Source organism: Seriola lalandi, unplaced genomic scaffold (genome assembly GCF_002814215.2).
Source record: "Seriola lalandi dorsalis isolate HSWRI2012SDOR001 ecotype SW California unplaced genomic scaffold, Sedor1 jcf7180002054553, whole genome shotgun sequence".
NCBI classification, from domain to species: domain Eukaryota; kingdom Metazoa; phylum Chordata; class Actinopteri; order Carangiformes; family Carangidae; genus Seriola; species Seriola lalandi.
Window position 1 is genome coordinate 101,054 of NW_019525106.1, and position 19,746 is coordinate 120,799.

The 19,746-nt window shown below is 42.2% G+C and overlaps 2 protein-coding genes across 5 annotated transcripts in view; both read right to left on the reverse strand.

The window, feature by feature from the left end:
- The window catches only part of mical3a (microtubule associated monooxygenase, calponin and LIM domain containing 3a), an 85,367-nt gene extending 76,954 nt beyond the window's left edge, over positions 1–8,413 (reverse strand). For both annotated transcript variants that reach the window (XM_023415480.2, XM_087176397.1), the window contains exon 1: positions 8,219–8,413. The gene's annotated coding sequence lies outside the window, so the exon portion shown is untranslated. The remainder of the gene's footprint in view (positions 1–8,218) is intronic.
- A 1,695-nt stretch (positions 8,414–10,108) lies between these two features.
- The window catches only part of LOC111661838 (UPF0606 protein KIAA1549), a 35,731-nt gene continuing 26,093 nt past the window's right edge, over positions 10,109–19,746 (reverse strand). Inside the window, exons 15-24 of one of the 3 annotated variants that reach the window (XM_087176399.1) lie at positions 19,197–19,333; positions 18,263–18,277; positions 17,622–17,827; positions 16,911–17,140; positions 16,579–16,723; positions 16,161–16,484; positions 14,553–14,605; positions 13,635–13,783; positions 12,874–13,028; positions 10,109–12,583 (exon numbers count right to left, since the gene is read on the reverse strand). In XM_087176399.1, coding sequence (XP_087032525.1) covers positions 12,344–12,583; positions 12,874–13,028; positions 13,635–13,783; positions 14,553–14,605; positions 16,161–16,484; positions 16,579–16,723; positions 16,911–17,140; positions 17,622–17,827; positions 18,263–18,277; positions 19,197–19,333 — 1,654 coding nt within the window. In that variant the 3' untranslated portion in view covers positions 10,109–12,343. The remainder of the gene's footprint in view (positions 12,584–12,873; positions 13,029–13,634; positions 13,784–14,552; positions 14,606–16,160; positions 16,485–16,578; positions 16,724–16,910; positions 17,141–17,621; positions 17,828–18,262; positions 18,278–19,196; positions 19,334–19,746) is intronic. The other 2 variants (XM_087176398.1, XM_023415521.2) reach the window with 2 other exon arrangements.

Genomic DNA, 19,746 nt, shown 5'->3' on the forward strand with positions numbered 1-19,746 from the left:
CTCAATGAGCCTCTAAAACAAGCATTTGTATTGTGAAAAGACCCATTAAAATCTCATAGTGATAATATATACCCATGTCAACACAATTATATTCACCCTCACATGAAAGAGGATAGTTAAAAAAATGATCCATAAAAATATGTGATTATTTTATTGCTATCAACTTTCAGTAATCTTCTTGTTATATTGTAATACATCTCCCTGTCAAACAGCATTTCTGTGAAAATGTGTTTGAAAGCAGAATACTTTCCAGATGGTGAACAAATTACATGAAAGATAAAAGAGTTTCATCCAAAAATTACCTATCCTACATTGAGACGAATGTAATTTAAAATATATGATGCCCTCTCTTCTGAAATGATTGCTGGCTTCAATGTAAAGCAAATGATGAGCCACAATTACAGTTATGTCTCATCTTGAAATATAGTCTTTGAAGGTTGACTCTTTTGAGCTTTTGAAATACTCACTGATGAATTTTAGGTAAGACTTCCACAGTGGAGTGATATACCATACTGCCCTACAAAAGATAGAGAAAAGTAACAACAAAAAAGAAGATGAGAACAAAAGGGTTTAAACATTCTTTTTTCCACAGTTCAACATATAGAAAACATTATAATGCCTGTTTCCTTGGGCTATGAATTTGTGTTTAATTAAGGGCTGTGCTTTTACAAGGCCTTGAATGCCTGTGTGTGTGTCTGCGTGTGTGCGTGTGCATACGTGAATCATATTTGGCTTGCAGCTTTCATCCTGACATCAGCTCTGATCTGTGACCTCATGTCTTTGTTTTCTCTCCCTCATCCCCCCTCATCTCACAGAGCTTTTCATTAAGAGAGGAAAGGAAAGGTTGCTATTATCACCTCTTAAAAACACTCCAACCTGAGTAAGAAGAGTGATTCCACTGGGTCATTTATTGCATGTGTCAGTCTGTTAAACCAAAATTACACAACAGAAAGAGTTTTCCATTCAATTGAAGTTATTATACTTCACCTATCAAACGGAGGCTACATTGGTATGCAGCTAGAATGAATGCACAAGAGCATAATTACAGTGTATATGTCTTGTCAAGCTGGATGTCACCCAAAGGAACAACACTCATTTCAGACGGAGCAGGCATCCCATAATTTTCTCATCCAGTAAGGGTGTGGAGCACCAACTTGGGTAACTCCAAATCCTGTAGTCAGCTTTACTGTAGTGTGATTTAACAGGTTACCGTGGTCACTTACGGACAGTGGCCCTGTCAGCTCATGTCCGTGTGACTGTTTTTACAGGATCTGTGGCTGCATAGGTGTCACTCATGTTTTATGTGTGATACCATGTCTTCTTCCTTTTCTGACATCGCAAGAAAGACAGCGATCAGTGAGGCAGCAAGACACCTCAGTTATAATTTAAGGACTGACAAGCGAAAGCAGGTAAGATTGTACTTCTAGTGCTGAAGGCTGTGCTGAAGTGCTGTAGCCTGAAATGAACTCACTCTCCCCTTGCTGAGGAAAAAATCCACCGAAGGCAAGAATAAAATAGAGCCCAACCACACCCAGAGTACCCGACCACATTCAATAGGGCTTTACACAGAATACATCTGGGGCAAAGAAGGTTCCCACAATCCATGTGGCAGGTTGGCCGGAGCTCAACCGGCTCAAGGAAGCACAGAGATGTGGATTATGAAAATGGCATGAACATTATTCTCTGCACAATCCCTCCTGTTCTCCTGCTGAGGGCTGCTCATGCTCAGCTCACTGTGCCTGTCCCTCGGGTGTTGAACCTGCATGAGTGCCCAGCTGGAATCCTCACCCTGTCAGAAAACTCTGTCTTTAATCCAGTTTCCAACTGGGACTCTACATCTGTACATTTTACATGTTGACGACAGCACTGTCCCCTGTGCACAAGTCCACCAGTCAACTGTGTCATGTTGAATACTGGTTTCTAGGTTACATGAGTGTTTGTTTAGTAATGTTGTGATGAAGAAAATATTTGAAGGCAGTTAGATAAAATTTTACAAATGACTTCATTTTGACATTCTTTCATTGCTTATATAGTCACAGACAACACTCAAGTTTCTGGGGCTTGCGTGCAAAGACAGTCAACAAATATCAATTTGAAAAAATATGACGTTTTTTATTTTTATGTTGATGTGTTGACAGGAGCACTTGCTGATTGCTGGCTTATGTGACATTTACAGTTATGTGATGACTAATGCTAAGCTTCCTCATTGACCGTGTCATGGTGTTTTTAAGTGGGGTCATGTCTCTGATATCAGAGTTCAAAAGTTATGACATAACTTGATGTTTTAAAATGCCGTTGCCCACGCAAGTTACCTTTCATATTTTTTCATCAGGCCTTATTTGTACTTATCATTCCTAACTATGCCATAAACAAAGAAAAAAAAAATTCAGCAACAAGGCTGCCAATAGCGTTCTCACAACTTCAACCACATCAATCAATCTATCAATGCACTGTGTAAAAAACGACCCTGATGCTCTTGTTCAGTGATTATCATTCAGCAATATTTATCAATCTCTCTATCACAAGTACGACTGAAAGACTGTTTCACCGGTGGGTGACCCTTGTGTGACTGACACCCCGCCTGTCCGAAAGTTGATCCGGGTGGGATTGGGAAGAAGAACCAGGGAGACAGCTGCTCAAAAAGACCTACGTCCAGTTTGGACTATCTGCCCCCATCTCTGTGCATGTGTGTGTGGACATGAATCATATGTTCGAATGTGTGTTGCATCTATTTATGAACACCTGACCCTGTGTCTGACCTCATGCCAACACCCCTCTGGCCTGTGGATGTGTTGAGGCGTATAACTTGCTTCTTCAGCTCCTCTCAAAGTTCAGTGTTGCCATATCCTGTTTTCTGCCTCCCTGCCCCGTAAGCTTCTGATCTTTGCTCCCTGCTGGCCTACTTCACACACTTACACACACATGCATATACACCTGGGCACATGAACAGCGCATGTACATAATAATGCAACACATCGAGAGGAATACGCAAGCAGTCCCACATGGTGCTACATACACACATACACTTTTCTATAGCAGGCAATATCTAAGAGTTGGACTGATGTCTTTAAAGCAAAATAGCTTAGTAATTAATGATAAGTAATTAAAGCTGCATTCATTGTTTTTTTGGCCACTTTGGGGCAGATCAACAAGCTGTAAATACAACATTGACATCACCAGATAAAGTTAGCATGGCTAACACGTTACAGCAAGCGTTTTCCTATGAACACATCCAGCAGACACAGAAAAACTAGCATTCTTTTGGAGTCGTGTTTGTGGGCACCTTGGGAATGTACATCCAAAATTCGATTTCCTTACAGCTCTGTTTTGCTCTCCAGCAACTCCTGAGGAAAAAAATATGAGCTATAAGATTGAGCTCAGGTCAAGATAAAAGGCCTACAATCCACCCCAGTTACAGTTGCAGCTCTTTAACTAACTATGGACTACGAGTTGCCCTTGGACTTGCCAAAGCATGGTAACCAGGTGTTCAAGAGTTATAGCTGCTGTTAAACCAAGCACTTTTCGACACCTGGGAAATTTAATTTTACTCTCTTCAGATTTGGGCACATGCCCTAAGGATTGGAGAGAGCTGCTTGTCACACAAAAATAATCACCTACACGACGCAGTGCACATTAAAGAGTTTTTAATATGGGGCCAGGTGAAATCATGTGCCAGGGACACATGGAGGATTTTGTCAGTGTTTTCATTACTTAATGATGTGCGCAAACCTGACAGATTTTTCAGGCCATACTACCTTCTGACCTCTTTCTTGTCAGAGGTCACCCGCAGCTGAAAGAGGACAGTGTGTTGAGGTGTAAACAAAGGACCTGTGGGCAGAAGGCAGCACATCTGACAAGAGGGAGATCTACTTGAACTGTGTCTTTCCAACATTCATGGCTGTGATCTAAACTACAACAGATGTATCTCTGTCTATTAGAAACATCACAACCTCTAAGACACAAACCCTAATGGGCGTAGTATGTTTCTTTTTTCAGTCTTCGTTAACTTTGTTAACTTTGTTTACTGACAATCGCTCATGCATGAGGCATTGTATAAAGTCACGGTCATGGTTGATGGTTTTTTACTTGTGTGTGTCATCCTTCTAAATCAGCGTCATATAAGAAATGTTTCTGAGGATGTTGCATGTGTATTTAAACAGAAAGCAGATACAGCAGTCTGCAGTGTTTTTACATCATCATATGGGGTCCATATGTTAATGTTAATGTAATTTTTCTTACAGTTAAATATACAAGGGTTTCCAGTAGTTAGGCTATGCTTCTTATTTTGAACCCTTCATCTTAGACTGTGTAACTCAGTTGTGTAAAGGTCTTGCTGTCCTTCATCATGTCCTCATCAGGTGTCAAGTCCCCAAAGACTAACAACATTCATCTGTGCTTAAGGATGAAAGTGGAGCAATAACTCAAGTCTTATAAACAGGACTCATGACTGATTCAGCGGGGGAGGGTATGAAAACAACAATGACTGAATGTCCTTATAGACCGATGAGCTGATGGACGTTATTTCACAGTGCTGACTGTTGTTTGCTGTGTAAATAAATACTGGAGCCAACGAAATGGAAACAAAGTGGGCTAATCTGTGTATTTTCTGTGTAATTTAAAGTCTATTTTATACTACTTCTGATTTAATATTCATGCATGTAAATATATACAAACTGGAGAGTTTGGCGAGCTCTGCTTGGAAACCACCAAAGTTTTCTGGTTGCTAAATATATTAATTCAGCTGAGGTGGTCTTGACCACAGCACTCACTGCTGACAGCCTCAAAAACTTTTTTGGTTTGCCAGATACCAGAAGGAAGCTCAAAAAGACCTACCCCAGACTACTTTTTTTTCAAAATGGACTCCTATCCAAAGTCAAACCTGTACAGTGGTGTTTTTAAACAGAAGGGCAGGAGGAATTTTTGAATCAAGATCTGCTGGGGGTCATTTTCATCAGCAAGAAAAAATCCAGCACAAACAGATGAAAAATGGAGCTCAAGTAATCTGGGCAGAAGTCACAGAAAATAGGCTCAGAAAACAGCTAATTTCAAAGATTAAAACACTCTCAGATTTCCTCTCTGTCTTCTTTAACCTTGTGGACCATACAGCACACTGTATTTTGCTGATCTCTGCTTCCAGCTCAGGAAGAACATGAAGGCTCTGCCAGTAACAAAGTAGTCAGCTGAATTGATTTTTCATAAACGATGCAAAGACCCCGGGTAATCTACCTCAGATCAGGATGAAACACTCAATTTTGTTGTGGCTATAGCACATTTGTTTATAATGAGCGGCAAGTTGTCTGAAGCCTTTAAAAAGATGAAGTGAGTTGCTGAGAATGTTTCCTGCTACCTTTCAAAATAAGTTCCCAGTCGTGTTCATGGCAACTGCACCCAAAATGTTTTGGACTCCGCAGTTGCTCCATAGATGTGATTATTTATAGAGCAATGTTTAGTCACAGCGTATCCACATCAGGTCTGCAGGGATCACAGTAATGATACTTTATGATCCAACAGTACAAATTCCTTCCATCTACTCCCACAAGCAGCCAAATTAAAGAAATCTTCAAAGAAAGCAACATTTTTAGAACATGGACTGAAACACTAATGATGTGTGATAAAAAAAAGATGTGTGATATGTGCAGGTTAGTTGTGCAGTCAACCCTGATCTACAAAAGAACAGTCAGACCAGACAAAATACACCCCTGCAGTGTCCATCTGCTGAAAACAAAGCTATTAGGGAAGTAATAGCTTAACAGGATTATCTGATCATTATCGTTTGGACTGTTCACAACCAAAATACCATTTCTGAAAGCTCTTCAAAATGTAAAAGAGGTACAAGTGTACAGTCTATGGTTATACACACAAACAAAAGTATAACCTACCCAGACAAACACAAGTACTCCCTCTATTTTCCGATCATTTCTATTTTTTTGTCCCTTTTTTAGCCCATTGTCTTTCTCATCCACTCCAATCTTTACAGATTGTCTAACTACCCTCATTCTGCATTTCAGCTGGCTTTTCAGTGCTTTCAGTGCACACCCTGCAGAAGTCTCCTTCCTCTCCCATGTGCTCACTCATGTTACCAGTCATCTGGCCGGTCCTGCCAGAGCTGCATTCTGCTGTTGCTGCTGCTGCTGCTGCTGCTGACTCTCCTGTAAATGACCAGAGGCCGTGGTGTGTAAGACAGCAGTGCAGTGAGATCCAGTGTCTGCCAACAGGGATTAACGCTGTCAGAGGATCAGCTGTGGCATACTGGGTGGCTTTATAAAGTTACCACTGCCACTGGGCCATACACGGTGCACTTATCTGATGCGATGTGATGCATCTCTCTCACTTCATGAGGAATGAAGATTTTGGGCTGAGATGAAAAGGTGATAGTAGATAACCTTTCCCCTATATATTTTCACGCTTATCAGATTCCAAAAAACTTTTCTATATTGCACAACTTTGCAGGAAAACATGAAAAAGCACTCTGATCTCACAAAATCAGGGTGGCTTTCCGCATTATAATGTTCTAATAGTCCACGTTCCTGTCATTAAATGGAGTTAATCCCATTTGTCACTCCAGCACGCCTCATATCAAGCACAATAAACATGTTTAATTTGTTAACCTCTGCGGTCGAGGGAGACAACAGTTTGGCTGTGGAAGAAGCCTGGTGGCAGCTGACAGGCTGGATCGGCGTCTGAAGTCGGAGCAGGGGGCAGCTGCCGAGCAAACGGGCACCCTCTTATGAATGACAGCTATTCACCTCCCCCTTGAACATCACATGAGCGCTGCCTCCTACTCAGCACAGGGCCGCACACAATATCGAGCTGTGTCTTCTGATACAGTAGAGCCGGCCGGGGAGGGCAGAGGGTGGGAGGGAGGGAGATGGAGATAACCTGCACTGTGACCTTGAGGACAGCGATCGCCCATCGGTGACAAGAGGTGGAAGAGTCTGTGTGTAAGCGAGGGTTACCTGATCTGACACACCACAAGTGTGGTGGTGAAATTTAAGGCAGCTGCTTTTGGTTCTAACCTGAGAGAAAATATAGTTCTGTGTCATGCAGCAGTAAGTAGGGCAGCACTAGCCACTGGCACACAGAAAAAAAGGAAAAAAGAAAAAACATCATATTATTTTCTTTATCCTTCTCTAACCTTTGCCCCTATTTCCCACAACTGCTTATTCATCTGTTATGAAAACAGAAGACGCTGGGGGTTGATGCCTGCTTGCAAAATGTCACCCTTCCCTTACAAGCTTTTGTTTCTGCACCTCGAGCTCAGAAGTCAAGGTCTCACAACCCTGCCTCCCCTTCTTGTTGTGTTTCCTGACGTCAACATCAAGGCAGAGAAATGAGAAACTGACCCAATAACAAGAGCAAAGATAAGATAAGAGAGGGAGGGCTGATGGAGAGGGAGCAGGAGTGATGATGATGACGATGATGATGATGATGATGATAAAGTTAGGTGGGGGGTTGGGGTGTTTAGACAACAAAAAAGAGCTGCAGTGACATCCTCACTGCTGGAGAGTGAGAAACGCTACAAACACATTCAGCCGCCCTGTAAACATTCCTACGCACACATGTGAGACTGAGAGTGAAAACAGTGACATCCCTCGGTGACAGCAGTGCCAGCTGGCCCTTAGCTTGATACTGCAGAAGATGCCTGGATGCTGCAGTGTCTCTGTCAGCCAACCAATCCTGCTGCCATTGATTCATGAGCAGAAACTCTGATGCTATGTAACAGCGCAGCAAGCAGTGCGTTGCGTAATTAAAAAAAAAAAAAAAAAAGAAGCTGGTAAACAAGGAGGAGGGCGAGGACCACATCCTCCCCCAGAAACACCACTGCAACATCTGTAACGGATGCCATCGTAGGATTCATGCATTCATCGTCATCAGACCACAGGAATGTCTGTTTCTGACAGGCAGCTGGAGGAACAACACGTGCTATTGGTGACAAAGTGCACGCACACACACACGCACACACACGCGCACACACACACACACACACACACACACACACACAGACACACACACACACAGTCAACACCTCTCCAGGAGAAAACAAACATATACATTGGTGGGAAGACATCCTGCCCGTGGTTGAGAAACTGTTCTTATTGCATCTAAAATGTGACTCTTATTCCAGCAACTGCCATACCGAAAACACACACACACACACACACATGTAACTATAGACACACACACACTCTGAATGTGAAGCTGACAGCAGTCTACTCACAAGTGCTTCTGAATTCTCTGCTGGGATCAGTGAAAAGACAAGATATCCTCTTTTCTCGTCTGTCAAAGGATTTGTTTCACACTTGGCCTCCTCCCTGCTCCGCTTGTCTTTCTGTCTTTCACCGGCAGACTAAAAAGCGAGAGAGCGCTTGAAGACAGAGAAAGAGAGAGAGAGAGAAATCTGCAGTGCTGGAACTCTGTCAGTATGCTAATGCCTGGATCTGCTCTGCCTCCCTCTCTGTTTCTCTCCTCCCTCCCTCCCTCCCTCCCTCCCTCACAGTCTTCTCCAAGGTCAGTGGGCAGAACTGCCTATTTAACTCCTCCCTTGGTGGACAATTACTCCCCTCCTCATACCCTCCTACAGACTGGACACACGGGCAGTAATTACCGTCATGATCCAGATTAACTCCTGGGTGTGCTCTTGTTGTGCTACGCTGGGCTGGGCTGGACTCAGCTAGCTGAGCCGGGACGGGACAACACACAGACAGGATTATTGTTGGGAGGAGGGAAGGATGGGGCGGGGGTAGACCCCACAAGGAGGGCCAGGGGCAGCCAGACAGGACGGGACGGGATGGGACACTCTTAAGCTCTGCAGGTGACAAGAAATAGAGAGGATGAGAGAAAGACACTGACTATAACAATAAAAATGCATCTACAAGGACAGAAACATACAGGCATGTCAGAAGTGAAAGAAATCTCTAGAATGCTGAGGGTGATAAATCAACGACATATAGACCAACGTAGTAGAATTTTGTTTTTTTTGGGGGTGGGGATAAAAACTGAAATTAAAGATGATGACCGATATTTTGAACTGTTTTGATTATATTTATGGTCAGAAAATGTGAAAACACGCAAATAAAAAAACCCACTCTCTAGCTGCAGTGTAATCTCCTGTGTTGGAGTCTGACAGTGTCATGGAGAGAGAACAGGGTTAAATAGCTTAGGACTGGCAGCAGATCAGACCCAAGGAGACACAGGAAGTGATCGCCTGAATAGTCAACTATTCTCACCGTTTAAATGTTGGATGCCAGATTATTTTCTCCCATTCAGTTGCTATATTATAACCACAATCAGGCTGCAAAAAGATCAGTGTAGCAACTATTCATGTGTGTGCAGCGTCTAATACCTGCTGACTTGTGCACGGTCCACTCTCTGTAGAGTGGAGGTCAGGAGATTTGTGTGTGTTTAGCTGCATCACTCAGTGGCTTTAGATCCTGTGATGGGATTAAAAGGGGGGAAGCATCTGATGGGATGAGACAGAACTCAATACATGAGCAGGAAGTATTCCTTCGCCACAAGGAGAAGAGAGAAGCCAGACTTATGGTTGAAAGGAATTCAATTATTAGTTTGAGGGAAATGCTGCCTTGTTTCCAAAAACAGCACAATTCTTACTACTGTAAACATGCTGGCTACCATTTATTATCAACTGTTACTGCCTATCATATTCACCTCGTAAGAAAAACACACACTCCTAATATAAAGCAGAAGCATCAGTGATCAAAATGGAATCGGTTACCTTTGACAAAACCCACAGCCAGAGTGATCAGACACTATAACAATACACATTCCTCTTCATTATTTTGTGACCTGTTCATAATTCTTCCATTAAAAGTGAAGCGCTCATAAAAATGACCTCCTTTCAGAGACTCCTACAAAACATCCATGGGAATTGGTTACATCATCTGCAGCAAGGGAGCAGTCTTTGTTGTGAGTCAAGCAGGTCTGGTTTTCTGGTAAAGTGCTGTCACCCTCTGGTTGTTTGTGGTAAGTACAATGCCCGTGAGTATGCATTTTCTATTGGATGGATGACATGAGATGACAAAACTGATGAAATCTAATCGAATCTAATGTAATTAGTGGTGATGTACTTAAAATTCAAAGACACGCCAGGTGATTGTTTGTTTTGTATTTCAATAAGTTTGGAACAGCATGCGCAAAAAACAAACAAAAGAAATACAATAATTAAACATGCAACATCAGTCAAATGTAAAGTTGGGCCAGCCAACAGATCCTTATCACAACGTACAACAGATAGAAATAGATGAAAAGATAACAACTAAAAAATTAAATTAAAAAAAGCAACTGAGGATGAACACAAGTAGATGGGCTGTTGTTACAGTACAGAGCCAGCAGATGGAGGCATACAGTGTGAGATTGTTAACAAGACATGGTGAAATGGACAACCAAAATCTAACCCTTATCACTGTTACCTGGATGTCACTTCAATTCAGCTTCCACACCATCATTCATAACAGAATGTTCAAGACTTTTATGGATCTGACTATTGATGTATTTTAGGCTGGTAATCACAGAATGAATGACAGTAAAATAGGACACACAGAGAGCTGCTGTTGCCCCAAGTGCTTAATCTGTTCAGGTGAGTCCAAAAGGCACATCACATTGCAAAAATGGGAAGGTGGGAAATACTCTCTGGTAACATCTGTAGAATGTTTCAATCACTGCCAAAAGTTGTTGTTAGTGTAGCGAGGATATATAACCGACCACATAATACTGGTAACGCACATATTTTTAGGTCCTGCCTTTAAAATCCATAATTTCCTCTTTTATTTCATTTAAATAAAATATAACTCCAGGCCCCAAAACACCACAAATTATCAGGGATGGGTTGTGGGGTGTCCAAAAAACAGGTAACCTAGAATGATTTCCAACCAGTACAATGACTAAGACATTTAAGGTGGACATTACATGAGGCAAGGTCAATCCAGAGAAAATTTTAAAAGCACATAAACATGGCTGGTTGAAGTTAACCATAAGTGACAGCAAATACAGTACACGTTTCTCCTTCCTGTGCTATCAAAAAGGCAAAGCAAACTTTAAATACTGCATGGAATAGAGATGGTGATTGAGTATATAGTCAATACAGGATAGTGTTGAAACAGAATACTGGTCTCTGTGACTTTCCCTCATGAACAAGTTCATCTACATGACCTATCAAACTGTCTTTTCACTGATTTGTCCATTAGCAATCTCTTTTTTTTTTTTGAAAGACCTGAGCTGTACCAAGTAGTCTGAATACAGTGCATCAATTACAGCCAAATACTGAATACATACAGTACTAACTGTACATCATTGTCAAGTACATACTGTCATTATTTGTTAAGTATTTGTAACACATTTTGCCTGCATCTTTAAAATCCGCCTTTGAAGTCGTGTTTGAAGATTTATTTGTTTCAAGGCCATTTTGCTGTCTGTTAGCTGCTAAACATAAATAAAAACAAGTTACAAGATAGGAGTTGAACATGAAAAAGCAATTATGTAAGTGTAAGTCAAAATGTCAGAAAATATCAACTCAGAAAAACTCTGTGCTACTGCAGTAAGTAAGGAAAGAAAAAGTGGTGTTTATAAGTGTTATTAGTCTCTATGGATGCCCCTTTGTGCGTACTATCTGAACTAGCTTGCTGGCTGTGAACTTTGACCTTACTGTAGGCTCGTACAGTAGATTGGGTCCGGTGAACTACATCACAGTGTCAAGGCATAGCATGGCTCATCATGGCAGAAAAGATGAAGTAGCACCTGATGGTTATAAAGAGGTTATGGAAAACAACAAAATACCTGTATGGTAGGTTAAAATAAGAAAATGTCTTGAAATTACATGTCATGTGGGGTTTATCTGTTAAGTGAAGGCAGCATGAGAATGAAACCATGACACAGAATACTGAGTCTGAAGAAATGCAGCAAAAAATGTCCATTGTGTGGATCCACAGTGAGCAGAACTCGGCATGATCCTTCCCTGATCCACAACAAGGTGCAGGACAGAAACACAGGCAGGACCAGTCCAGACATGTCCTTCCATCTCATTCCAAAGGTCCAGCATATTCTGTTCACATTGTTCTTTATTTCATAACACTGTCTCTGGTTTGACATACTGCAGCTGATGCGATTCTGTATCAACCTGTATCAACCGTCCTGTCATTGAGTATTTCATGAGGGGCGGCCTCTTCACTTAGAAATCTCAATGAGCCACCTCGTCACTTCAGTTTAGCAGGACTATCTCTCTGCTGTACACCCTCAGGGACTTCCATGGGAAGCATTGTCAGATTAGGCGAAGCAGGCAGGCAGGGTCAGTGGCATGACTGGTTAGAGCTACAGACTGGAGGCTGGGGCTTCAGCTGTGGTAGCTGGGCAAAGCTGCCTGTTTCTGGGAGAGACGCAACAGCTCCTCCCTGATGGCCTTGATCAGGGAGGCAGAGGAGTGGGTAGGAGGAGATGTATCCAGGGGAGGTGGGGCTGAAAGATAGCCCACCACAGGGGGATCTAGGTGGGAGGGGGGCGCAGAGGGCTCTCTGATACCACTTCTAGGCATCTGGAAGATAGAGGAGGATGAGTAGTCAGGACAGTCCAGGAACTGAAGGCAGGAAAGACAGGAAAAGAGAAGAAAAAGAGGAATGAAAAATGAGGAAAATGGAGGAAAAATGTAGAAACTATCGAGAGATAAAAGTAGAAGGAAATATCAAGTGGTAGAAATTTTTCAGAGCAGCATGGCATTAATAAAAAACTAAACACGTAAAAAAACAGGAGAGATCTTAAAAGAAGAAAAAAATCCCCTCGGCCAAATAAAGTAAAAGTTTCTCAACTTGGCCTCATTTCATTTCAGGTTTAATGAATCTGAAATGAATAAATCTATGATTCACTCACTGCATCTTTTTCAGGCTCGACCCTGGAGAAGTTGTCATCATGGTAGTGGTTCCAGCCGATGCCTCCGTTCTGGCCTGGAGGAGCCCTGACCCCTGCTGGGTAACCATTCATCCGGCTGGACAATCCCACCTGTGTCAGATGATGGAGCTGGGCGCCTACACACACAGACACAGACACAGACACAGACACACACAGACACACACACACACACACACACACACACGCACGCACATCACACCACATCAATCTACTGTTCCTAACACTCAATCCTCAGCTGCCCCTTTTGGTGCAATCCTACTTTGATGCAATCATTACAGTCTGAAAAGCAGTCTGTCAGCGCTGAGCTGCACTCCGTATGGGAAATGCCAGAATCCATTTCTATTAGTCTAAGTCACATGATTGCAGCAGCATCACGCCAGCTCCTTTAATAATTTAAGACAAAGACAAGGCTCTCTGAGTGTGATGGGTTTATGGGGTGAAGGTGTGTGTCTGTAAGAAACAACGCTGTGGCCCACATCCAGAGGAGATCGCAAATAATGTCCACAGACAAACCCTCTGTATAAAGACAATAAATTAGGTTTCAACCTTCAAGTATTAATGCTTGAGATGTGCGTTTTGTAATCTTTTCTTTTGAAAATGTTGTATACTTAAATGAGGCTGTAAGAAACTGGGATGAAGATGTGCACATGATGGGCTTCGTTTGCCGTATTAGCAGTTTAAGGGTGTTGGCATGAGCTTGTGTATGCAATTTCCTCTTGTACCTGTAGTCCCCCCCACTGGTCGCGGTCTGGCAGATGAGGGGAGCTCATCAGCGTACAGGCCCCTACTGGAGTACAGGCTGTCTGGCTGGAGCTGCTCACTGTGCCCTGCTGTTTCTCCTGGTGGCAGGTAGCTGGAGCCAAGGCCCTGCCTGAAACACAAAGAAATTAATTTTCATTCACTTGCTTTTTAATGAAAACATTTAAAATAAAGTGTTTTTCTTAGTTGCTGTCTCCGCAAGGTCATGCCAACAGAGCCTTTAAAACACAGGATGTGTGTGTCCAACTCAGCATTTTCTACAGGCAGGTGTCTAGGTGGAGTTTTCACTGTAAAGACCAATAACACTACTTTGTGGTAAAGCCAACCAATGAAACAGCTCATACTGTGTATGTCATATATATATTTGTGTTGGTGCTTGCATGTATGGCCATGCTACAGGGTCGTCTGTAACTGTGGTTTCACATTGTCTTCTATGTGGTACAACATATAACTTAAAATTTGTCTTGTGCAGTTGATATAGTCTCAAATGTTTCACAATTCACAACCACACAGTACATAAAACAAAGGGTTTGACAGCTGCTGACTATTTTTTTCCACTAGGCTCAAATTTCCACTTGTGATAAGTTGTTTGAATGTCTGTGTGTGCACGGGTGCCTTGGTCTTTTTGGAGCCAGTTAAGAGACCAATGCTTGGACGTAATCCATTAAACCAATAAAATAAAAATGACTCTTCTTTCATTATTCATGAGGCCCAATGCACTCAATGCACCTGAAGGAAAATATTACCACTGGTGAAGTGGAAAGAATCAGGCTACGCCGATCAATAAGAAATCACTTTGGTTTAAGAAAAGGGGGTCAAATGAGGATATAATTTATTAATTAATACATGAATACTCAATTTTCATAGACTGCTCTACTGACCTTGGTGTCAGGCCTTGGACTGAAGGAGGGGACATGCCCACCTCAGTGAACCTCTGGGGGAGACAAAGAAAGACACACAGCACTTAGTAAAAATTACAAGAGACATTGTCTGCATTTGTGGTTCTTAGGAATAATCAACTTACAAATAATATTCAAACTATATCAGGATGTAGAATCAAATATTGTATTTAATGCAAAGAGAGTTTGCAGTGGATGTCCATATTTCTTAAGAAAGCAAAGCTACACTGTGCCTGTTGTATTTATAGCATATTTTGGCAGTGGTGCTCAATTCATGCAGTAAACGATGTTTGTTTTTAGCAAGCATGGTTGTGTTGGATATCATTCTTTTTTTACAGCTTACCTTTTACAGCATATTAAAGCACTGAACCAGCAAAAGCAGAACCAGCAAATGGCTTTTCATGGCTCCACTGCTCATTGTTAAGTCTCTCTCTATGGCTGTTACTGGGTGAAAACCGGTGTTGGAATGTAGGGTCAGGACAGTCATTTTTAGTAACAATTTTTACAGCTGTATTCATTTAAATATGGATTTTAAAAAATCCATGTGACGTGTTAAATTAGCATAGTGACAGCTAAGCTATAGACAAGATAGGAATATGTTTAGTTGAACCATAAAACAACACAATATTGCCATGAGGCACTGTGCCTCTAGTTTTCCATTGAGAGTGTGGAATGCATGGTTGTTTTAACACTCACAATGCTGACAGCATGCGTAGGCCTCACTGCTAATCTGAGTGATTTAATGGGCAACAATCTTTACAGTTTCCTGTAACACTAATATAATGCTCTTTCATCTCTAAGCAACTCATAACTTTTCCCTTCTCATATAATACCCATGGGTACTGAAAACCTTTATTTAATTTTAACTCAACTCACTACCCTTCAATATGAATTTCAAAGCCATGGATATGCTATAGATAACTTCTACTTTGTCTCTTGACACAGTGTGTTCTACATGCACAATATTATAGTGTAAATATAAGCTAAAAAAATACAACTGTGAATACTGAGTTTATTGTTCAAGAAATCTTCAGAACACGTCGATGTCTGTATGTTCTGTGAAACCAGCCTACACTGACAAGAGCTAATGCAGATCAAGCATATGCAGGGAACATTACTGTAAAGTCTTAGGAGATGTAGATAGCTGACGGGGGTTGTAAGGTCGCAGCTCTGTGGGGGCGACAGATGGAGGAATACTTAACTGATTAGTTTGCTAAGAGGACACGATTAAACGTGAAGCTATAGGTTTCATGCTGCGAATGAACTGAAAATAACCTTGAGAAAGGGAGGAGATAGTGAATACAAGAGATTTTACATGTGTCTGTTTAATGTTTGGGCTATTACAAATTTCAACAGGGATCCTGTTTCTGTTGGTCTGTCCTCAGATTAGTGAAATGAACAGATGCAGGACAGAATACAGCTTGCAGGATCTTAAACTAGCAAAAGCTTAGATGCCAGGGAGAACCATTTGTTTCCAACACAGAGTTTTGGTCAGTGCTACATGAAAACAGAATGACTTGATGCTGACTGAATGGTTAATGCTCTATCAAAAGTATCCATTAGATATAAGTGCCAGGGATGGCTACTTACACCAGGGAAAGGGCCAAGACCTTGGTAGGAAGGACCCCAGGGTCTGGGGCCCCGGCCTGGAGGGCTGGAGGCAGGGGGGTTGCTGTTGACCCCTGGGAGAGTGATTCCCGCTGTGCTGCCCTGGGAGGTGGGCGACACGAGGGCAAAGGCATCGTCCAGCAGGGAGTGCATCTGCTGCCGCGCCTCCTCTATGGAGGGCTGAGGGGGCATGTAGGGGGGTGGGGGAGGGGCGTGACCTGGAGGAGAGGAAGTGGGACCCAGGAAGACATCATCAGTTGGGGAGGGGCTCCTGTGAGGGGATCCTGGGCCTTGGTCGGGGTCCGACTGGGATAAATACAAACATATTTACTTGCAGTTAGAAAGGAAATACAATGTATGTTCGATTAAACAGATGTCATGATGCTTCTGCACTACTCACTACGTAGGCCACATTGTTGACCCCAGGACACTTTCTGTAAGCAGCATCACTGTCTTCAGTGATCAGGTGGTCTTTGTCTGCATCCATCATGCCTCCATTCAGATGCTCCTTCATCCTCTGTTTGGGAGAGCGCCTCCCACGACCACTGAGAAACAAATGGAGGAATGTTAATTAATTTATGAGTAAAAAAAAAAAAAGAAAATCAGCCCTACACAGACATAGACACACACACACACACACACACACACACACAGACACACACTTTCTTTTCAACAACAATTTTTCCACCACAGTACCAAACAAGAGCATTGACCCAGAACATGAACCCTAACCTCTTCTTGGATTCCATGAAGATGGAAGGCATCTGAGCATCTGGATCCAGGATCTTATCTATTTGTATCTGTGCTTTCTGATAGATGCGATCCTGGTCCTTCACGTCTCCAAGGCCACTGGTCACGTCATCCATGGCAGGGAAGTCGTAGTGGCCTTTCCTCTTAGCTCGCAGACGTATCTTGTTACGATGGTGCTCAATTTCTGACTTGTGCCTCAATGCTACCTGGATCTGAGGAGAAAATTACTTGATTACAAAACGTGCCTTAAAATGTAGGGTAACAATATTACATGTACACACTTTGCATACAGTGAGTGACAAATCACAAGCACTATAGCAGCGTCAGAGTAAATGTCTATTTAAAAAAGTAAATTAGGGAAATATATCCTCCAAAGAACTTGCCACACTGTGATCTGCTCCTATCAGGTCTTCTTTAGTCCATTTATAAAAGTAAAAAAAAGTAATTGTTGTAACTTTCTAATGTGAAAAAGAAGAAAATTTGACAGCAGATAACAGTGCAACCAGTCCAGATACAGTTTTTTGCGCTCTTGACAAACAGATGTGCATATGTTTTAGAGAATCATGAATCGTCTATCAATATCTCACGACAAAAACCTAACCAAACAGAACCAAATAGTTTATACTTTTGGAATAATTTATTTGTTAAAAAAGAGAACAGTTTTCGCTTTCCAAGAAAGTCAAAAGAGCAGACCTCTTTGTTAATTTGGTTGGTGTCTGACAGTTTGCCATTGATGGGTGGGCTGTGCAGCGGTGGGACCGGCATGGGCTGCATGGCAATAAGCTGGACTTTGTTGGGAAGTCTCCTGCTTGCGTCCGTGGCACGAGACATCCGATCGACATGTTCAAAGATGGAGGCCGATGACAGATGCTCGTTCGTACCATTCATAGGTGGAGGACCTGAGGAAGGAGGCAAACAAGTGGGAATAACTCAGTCATAACACAGTCAGCACAGTGCAGTTATTGGAAGTCTAAATACTAATAAGATAAATTAGGTAACAGAGCACAGACAACAACAGCGCAAAGATCTCCATGGAACATTTACCTTTTATTTGCTTAGCATGACTATAAAATGTGGAGTAAATGTTTCTGGTGGTAACATGAAATGGACAAGGATTTCTATTCCCAACTTCCTGTCAAACAACGGCTTTGCCTTTGTTTGTGAAGTTGCTTGTTTCTACACTGTGAGAGACACCTCAGAAGACAGTGATGGATAGTGAGAGCAAGCTGAACACAAAGCTACCACAGAAACAGACAGACAACACACAGACACAGCTGCTGGGGGTCAAGCCTGAGGTCTACAGAGACACAGAGGGAGAGCGAACAAACTCTTACCAATTCTATTCTTGCCTGCAAACCACAATAGAAAGGAAAGTGAGTTTTATTGAGATGAAGGAAGTCAAATACAAGCACCTTATTAACTGTAAGTTAATAGTAAAAATAAAAAAGCCAAGAGAATTGAAGACTGGCCACCATGACTGCCATTTTAATTTTTAGGAATGAAAAGAAAGTAAATGAGAGAAGCACAGAGAGAGAGAGGGAGGGAAAGGCAAGAGTCATTTAGGTAGATACATTTCCACAGCTGATAAAAGCTTCTGGTCTGAAAGAAAGGAGCTGCTTCTGATGAGCAGAAAACGCACTGATCAAAACACAAGGCTGAAGGAACAAAAAGAAAGATGGTTCATTACATAATACTAAGTATGTCTCATGTACAATCTACTTATAAACATTGTGGCAGAGTGTATAAATCTCTCAGGCTGAGATTTATCATTAACAAAACAGAGACCATTCCTCTGTGGGTGCGTCAGGCTGAAGTCTGTGTGCCTGACTGCGTCTGGCTCCAGCATGTAGTCTCTGAGTGGCACTGCAGGCTTGAATCTATCAACAAGCTGTCAGATAGAGTAACTTCAGCTATTTTTTTCTCCTCCTATTCCCGGCTCACTCCTTTCTGTCTCTCTCTGGACTTCTTTCGACCATTGAATAGAATTCCTACCAGGTGTTTCTTTTACTCTCACCGTTTCCCTCTGTAATCTTTGTGTCACTGCTCGGGGGTGACGCTGCACTTTTCCTCAGTATTTCTCTGTTTCGTCTTTGTTCATCACTTCACAGTCTCTTTTGCTCTCAGTCTGACCCTCTTGTCAATCAAATTGTGCCAAGTGGAGTTGCTCTCTCTTTATCTCTTTCTATCTACCCAATCCCTTCCCCCTCCCACCTCATATTCGCTCTCTGTGTTTGGAGGAGTGATGTGAGTGTTGCCAAGGCCACTTGCCATTTAAAACATTGATGGGAAGCTTACGGGTCTGCTTGCCGTCACTGGGTGTGGCGTGGGCTCTCAGGTTCTCCTCGGTGGATTCCCGCTCACTGGAACGGTCACTTACCACAGAGTCACCGTCTGACGGCGAGATCCTATCAGAAAAACACACAAACACACACACACACACACACACACTTACATGAATAATAGAAGCCCAAGAACATACTAACATGCTGAAATGCCATGCATAATCAAAAACAGTACTTTTCCAGAAAGGTAAAAGCTGGGGGGAGTCTTCTAAGAAATGATAATGTGATATGAAGCTCGTACAGCTAAATAGAAAAGTATTTTCACTAAGAGAATGATTAGTCACAATTAATTTGTCCTGGCTGATTATAAAGTGAAGAAAACAGCAAGTAACTGTGTTGGAGTCATATGTAGTCATATATAGTCTATTAATCATAGCAGTTGGTTAGGATGTTTTAGTAATGACGGACATATTCAAGCAAAACCCAGCTATTATACAATCGAATTGTTGAAACTATTTACAACAGTGCTACGGTTA